Source organism: Prosopis cineraria, unplaced genomic scaffold (genome assembly GCF_029017545.1).
Source record: "Prosopis cineraria cultivar Desert tree isolate PC_DT_omini unplaced genomic scaffold, ASM2901754v1 PC6, whole genome shotgun sequence".
Classification (NCBI taxonomy): Eukaryota; Viridiplantae; Streptophyta; class Magnoliopsida; order Fabales; family Fabaceae; genus Prosopis; species Prosopis cineraria.
The window spans coordinates 3,237,390-3,243,831 of NW_026555337.1; the positions used below are offsets into that span (position 1 = coordinate 3,237,390).

Consider the following 6,442-nt stretch of genomic DNA (forward strand, 5'->3'; position numbering starts at 1 on the left):
TGTGCAATTATCTTTCTTGAAACAAGCACTCCTTAATCTTTCAAGACCAAAACCGTACACGTGTCCTACTCTACAACAAGATAAAACTTGTAGGGTGTAGCCCATGCTTCTAATTTCTAATTCTAATAATTACTTATAAATATAATTTATATCAAATACGAAATATCATCGTTAGTCAAACAGCAGCCTCCTCTTCGCGTGTGGGAAAATGCATTTAGCTGAGAGGTAGAATGACAATAACATTTTAAATTGATGAATTAAATTCTTAATAAAATTTTATATAAAATAAATTATAAATATTAATTTAAATAATTGTAAACGAGAACTTGAATTGTAAATTAATTTTTTATTTAAAATTTAAATATTATATTTATAATTAGAATTTTTAAATTTATAAATGTTTGAATTGATATTTACAATTATTTTTTTTTAATTTGTTGAGGACCTATCACAATTTTGATTAAAATCATAAAATTCATATTTATTTTTAAAAGTTAGTACTGTATAGTATATAAGCGTAGTTTTTAAAAGATACAATTTTTTTAATGGTAGGATTTTAAACTATTTTCAATTTTTTTATAATTTAAAAATAATTCGTGAATAATTGCCTGATATTAAAGGCGTCCATGGCCATCACCCGATGGCAAATTGGAGTGGTGGAAAAGTTGGGTCAGCAGCTCCTTTATCTGACCAGTTATCTGACCCATTCCCTTGACCCTTTCAGACACAGCTCCTATGAACATGTCCAGCGAGACAATGCTTCTTCACACATTGGAAGGCCTTTAAAAAAAAAAAAATTTCCGAAGTGTAAACGAAATCGAATCCACGACTTATCATTTGTATGAAAATTTACTGGCACTAAATTACAAAGTCGTCAGCTAAAATGCTTATTTCTTTTCCATCACACTCTATTCCTTGTCAACCTCACATGCACATGCGTATGGTTTGTTTGGCTTATCCAGAATAATGAGCTGGAGAAAACTACCATTTCGTTTTTTTATTTGGACTACAGACATGGCCAAAACGCACGTCAGGAAAAGTAATGTCTTCAATTTGCGTTTAAATTAATTTGAGAACCATCAAATCCATTCCCAGGGCACGCTCTCATGATATGTAATTTGACGAAATTAATGTAATTTTCATCCAGTTAATTACCCAATTAATTAATCATGTGACTTTTGTCCATCTCTATGATTGCCCTCCCACAAATGACTGGCATATTCTACAAAGCGTGTCCCAAATTGTCTAATGAGCAGACATTCCGTTCAAATAACTTTAACTTAATCGCCGTGCTTCTGAATTCGTCACTATCATTTTTATTTTCTATTTTTACCACATTTGATCACGTTAATATAGTTTGTGTAATAAAAATATAATATTTAAATGATATTAAATATAAATCAATTTTGATATTAATGATAGTAGAGAGAAAAGGTAAAAAATTAAATGTACATTCTGTTAAAAATAAAATTAATTTAAAAAATATCACACAAAATTTTATTTAAATTATTTGGAGCATTTTAATTGGATAGACTGTAAAAAATATGATGCACCCGATCTATTTAAATATTTCTCATCATACCATTTTAATTTACTGAATTAAATGACTAGAATCATGATAAATATATTTCCTGTTTTCGTATAAAATAAAATAAATTGGACGCTTTGAAAATAAAATGGAGTTATTGCGTCGCAATTAACCTCCGGATAGATAACGTATCAAGGCATCTAGGATGGGTCTCCCTCCAATAAGAAAGTCACACAGGCACGGCTGATGGCTCATGTAATGTAAATAGAATCGCTTCTTACTTGTTTTATATTAATATTAATATACTGATGGTATTTGCCTTATGTTATTGAATTTTGTATATTCATAAGTTGTAGGCTTGACGTCAGGTAAAAAGTCATTACTTCTAATTTTTATGGAGTTTTTTATTTTATTTTATTTTGATTCCATCACCTGCTATCCTAAAAAACCTAAGGTTTTGTTTGGTATGGTGGAATGATTTTTAATGAAATGGAAATGAGAATAGGAATGAAAGTGGGATTGGAATAATAGGCGGGAATGAGTTTTTTAAGCATGTTTTGGTACGGTAATGTAATGATAATGTAAATTTCATTTAATATATGTAATTATAATATCTAAGTACCATATCTTCTAATTTGTTGGGAAAAAAAATTAATGACATGATCAATCACCATCTTCATCGATTGAGTTTCCTATCTCAAGTATGATGTCCAACTCCACAAATCCAGGACATGCCTACAATTTGTTCCTTGGTACACAATCGAAGTTCTTTCCCCTCACCTACAACGAAGCGATTTGCAAGTCTAAAAAGCGAAAAAGAAAAGGAGGGAGAAGCAATGATGGTGGCGGTGAAGTTAGAGCGCCGGTGGGGAGTCGAATAGCAACTTCGACCAACGACAATGGTGAAGTAGGAGAGACGATAGTAGAGTTGGAGTGGCAGTAACCAACTAAGCAGCGACTTTGATTGAAGATTAGCGATTATCAGCAATGACAAACATAGACTCCCCTTGCATAAGATAGAAGAAAGAAGTCGAGCTCAATTTGGTTTGTTGAAGACGAGACGAGAAGCCCAACTAAGGGTAGGATTGTTTGAAAATTTTATAATCAAAAATAATTTAATCATCTAAAAATTTATTTCCAAGGAATGAACTCATTTCCATGACCTTTTGACAGAATGGGGATTAGCTTGAATAAGATGATGGGCCATTTCATTGGAATGACCTATCCCATGCACCAAACAAGGCAATAGGCTATTTTCACTCCTATTTTCATTCTGTTATCTATATTCCATCAAATCAAACATGGTTTAAAGGTATTATACCATCCTTCCAAACTAATCCAAGTCCTTATTGGGTGAAATATCATACTATTAATGATGACTTCATGATTGTTTTAAGAATGCCTTTAATATTTTTATTCAATGAGATCACGTATTCAATATTCAAATTCAATATTTTGAAATAAGCTAATTCAATGCCCTCATAGACACCTATCATTTTTTTAAACACGCATTAAATGTAAACATGATACTATTGTGTACAAGAATGAATATTTACGAATAAAATTTAAGTCATATTCTCTGTCATTTAATAATAATATATAAATTGAATAAACTTTTAACTTTGCTCCATTTTTTTTTTGTAGAATAAAATTTAAGTGAGTTATAGATTGTCCATTAACTCAATTTTTGTATCAATAGCAAGATTTAAACTTATAAACTTATGAATTACGAGTTAAATCTTCACCAACTAAATCAACGTTTATTAGTAACCTTGCTCTTAGTGTATATATATTTTAATAATAACACACTATCCTCTCTAACCAAACTTATGATAGAAAAAGTTAATGATATGCAAACGTAGGATGAAAAAATTATAAACAGAACAAAAAAATATTAACCCGGGTCATATACCTTGTACTGGCTAGCCAGCAAGCAGCCATTCTATTTTTGACAATGCGACTGGTACGCGTTAAGGGGGGGAAAAACAAAACGGCAATAGCTTTTTGATGGAGTGGGGCGATGAGTCCACTACCGGACAGCCAATTTGTTTGATATATTGAGAGAGCCACTCACGAATTATTCAAAGCAAGCGAGAAAAACAAGCGAATGGAGAGACGATCTGCAAGCTCCTATTTTCAATGGAAAAACCAATTCTTTGTGCTAGCAAACAAAATGTCTCCCCCAAATTTCCAGTACAAGTTAAAAAAATCTCACCTAATTAACGAAACCTTACAAGAACAACTTAATATGATTTTGGCATCGATTAGAGATAAGCACAAGATCGAGATATCTCAGAGACGCAAATGCTTATATGTTTCTATCTCACCCCGCCAATAATGCATTATTTAAAGACAGAGGCAAAATTAAAGTACCTGTTCGGATTCACCCAAGGATGTAACACGCGGGTGAGGACAATTCGCGAGGATAAGTGTGCCTGGCCAAAAATGGCCAGACACATCAAAGATATAAAAGAAAAAAATGACCTAAATTCTAAAAAATACAATCAATTTTTTTTTTTGAAGAGGAAAAAAGACCAAGAGAAAGATGATTTGAGTATGAGGAGTGACGAGCGACGAAGCTTTTTTTTGTTTTCTGGCACGTGGAAGTGCAGCCATCGTTTATTTTTGTTATTAATTACAGGCACATACATTATAGTTTAATTAGGGCCACTTTCTCAAATTTTGATATGCTACAGTCATTAAGGGGCTGAAAAAACCAGAAAAGAGGACTCGCAAAAAGTTTAACCGAAGACGACTAGTTCTCGTTCCCGCCTTTATCGCTGAACTCGAGTTCCCCGCGCCAATTTGAAGAGATATATATATATATATATATAAATACATACGCATATAGACATAGTGCCATGGGCTTGTTACCAAAAATACCATCACTGATGTGATAGGCTCACATAGAGAGAGAGAGAGAGAGAGAGAGTGAGGGCGTAGGAAATAGGAACTGCCCTTCCTTTTCTGGCCTTTTGGCTTTTTGTGCTTTTCTCCAATCCCTCCGTGAGAAACCAATCCATTCTCTCAACAGCATCTTGGACTCCCTATAAAAGAACTTGACCCTCCTGCCTTCACCCTCCTAACTCTCTCTCTCTTTCAGACTTGACAAAGCAAAAAACTATCTTTGTTTTCTGTCTTCTCCTGGAAAAGCCATGGATACTCAGCGAAGCCCTCTTCTCACTTGTGCCTACTACTGCCAGGGAAAGGTAGAAGCTCTCTTCTTATCTCCATACTCTGTATTTAAGTTTCGCATATGTGTGTAATGTTGTTTGCTCTCTGGAATTTTGGGACTAATTCTTCAGGGTATTGTGAAACTTTGACGATGCAGTCAATGGAGGAGTTGAGGCAGTCGCTTTTGTATACCACTCTGGAGCTTGAACAAACAAGGGCTGCAGTCCAAGAGGAGCTCAAAAAGAGGGATGACCAGCTGCTCAATCTGAAGGATCTGCTCGACAGGGCCGTGAGAGAAAGGGACGAAGCACAAGAGGAATGCCAGAGACTTATCTTCGAGAAGCTCGTCTTCCAGCAGCACCAAACGGCTCCTCTGTCTGGGATTTCCAGCATTGAAGATGAACCCAGAAGAGGAATTGACTCCAACAATGGCCTTTCATCATCCGATTGTGAAGAAAGCATTGTCTCGTCTCCGGTCATTGATCGGATGCCTCAGCCCCAATTACCCCCTCCGCCGGCTCCGGCGCCACGATCTATCACGCAATCCACGATTGAGCTGGTGCAGGACAAGCCATTACCGGAAAAGGGAAAGCTTCTGCAGGCGGTGATGAAAGCCGGGCCTCTGCTCCAGACTCTGCTCCTGGCAGGACCACTCCCTCAATGGAGACACCCGCCCCCGCCGCTAGAATCCTCAGAGATTCCCCCGGTGACCATCCCGTCACCACCTTCCGCGCCGGCGCCACCGCAGCTCCTCCACCAGGATTCCTTCATGAATGCCACCAACTGCGGAAGAATCAGCAGAAAAAGGGCATTGTGTGACGGGTCTGACTCTCCCATGGACACCAAGTACCAAAGGGTTGTACTTCAATGACCGCAACTAGGTTGGATTTGCTCACGTAGCGTTTTTGGGAGATTCATATATATATATATATATATATTTACAAGTCGATAGGATTTAAGGGTTAGAGCGACTCATCTAGCACATGTACAGTGATTGTTCTAGAAAAGAAGTTAACCGAGTGCTTTGATTTTAGGCTTTCTAGCAATATTTTGGGAAGTTTGAAGAATTGATCCTTGGCATTTTCTCTTTCACCCTCAACTTTTGGCTTTTGAGGTGAAAGGACGAGTTTGAAACATTGAAGTTTGATTTATCCATGCAAGTGTAATGTAATGTAACTAGGATACTGAAGTCAGTGAATGATGCGAGAGAGAGAGTGTGTGTGTGGAGAGAGATTGATCTAATTAAGATCACATCAAACAATTAAAAGAGGAGATGGGCGTGGTTGTGGAGTCGTTGGGGTTGGGAGATTGGGTGTGACCAACAAGAGGAGGTGAAGCCTGAAGTTAGTTGAGCTCTGCATGTCGGGTCGGGCGGACCCACAAATCAGGGCACGGATTCATTGCTGGTGTGATGTATGATTATATCGATATTTATATAAAAAACCCTATTCTCAGGGAATTCATGAGTAGTAATTTTGTGAATTAAAGCTTCGCTTTTGCATCCGCGTTCTGCCCCCACGAAGCGGAAAAGGGCCATGGGATTGTACTGAGTACTAACAGACGATGATATAAACAAAGGGAAAGCATAGAAAAGAAGAATAAATAATTTATTCTGTCAAAGCAACTAATGTGTCCCGCTGCACATGGGCTACGTTATTCCTGCCTCATATTCATCACTCGTCATTTCAGTACAATTGTCAACTAAAAAACATGCTGTTACCAAACTGCTCCTTTTTTGTT

At 36.5% G+C, this 6,442-nt stretch overlaps 1 protein-coding gene across 2 annotated transcripts; it reads left to right on the plus strand.

Moving 5' to 3' along the window:
* The first annotated feature begins 4,576 nt into the window (after nucleotides 1–4,576).
* On the plus strand, nucleotides 4,577–6,175 carry LOC129313613 (uncharacterized). 2 transcript variants are annotated; one of them, XM_054956874.1, is made up of 2 exons: nucleotides 4,577–4,737; nucleotides 4,860–6,175. In XM_054956874.1, exons 1-2 carry the CDS (start codon nucleotides 4,684–4,686, stop codon nucleotides 5,571–5,573), a joined length of 768 nt encoding a protein of 255 aa, XP_054812849.1. In that variant the 5' UTR covers nucleotides 4,577–4,683; the 3' UTR covers nucleotides 5,574–6,175. The 2 variants fall into 2 exon arrangements, with proteins under 2 accessions (XP_054812849.1, XP_054812850.1); XM_054956875.1 differs by having other exon boundaries at nucleotides 4,594–4,737; nucleotides 4,834–6,175.
* Nucleotides 6,176–6,442: the final 267 nt, after the last annotated feature.

Bases quoted from the DNA above. Each gene is read 5' to 3' on its own strand.
- LOC129313613 (XM_054956874.1), top strand. From the start codon at position 4,684: ATGGATACTCAGCGAAGCCCTCTTCTCACTTGTGCCTACTACTGCCAG. The intron at 4,738-4,859 runs GTAGAAGCTCTC...TTGACGATGCAG, and splicing joins CCTACTACTGCCAGGGAAAG to TCAATGGAGGAGTTGAGGCA.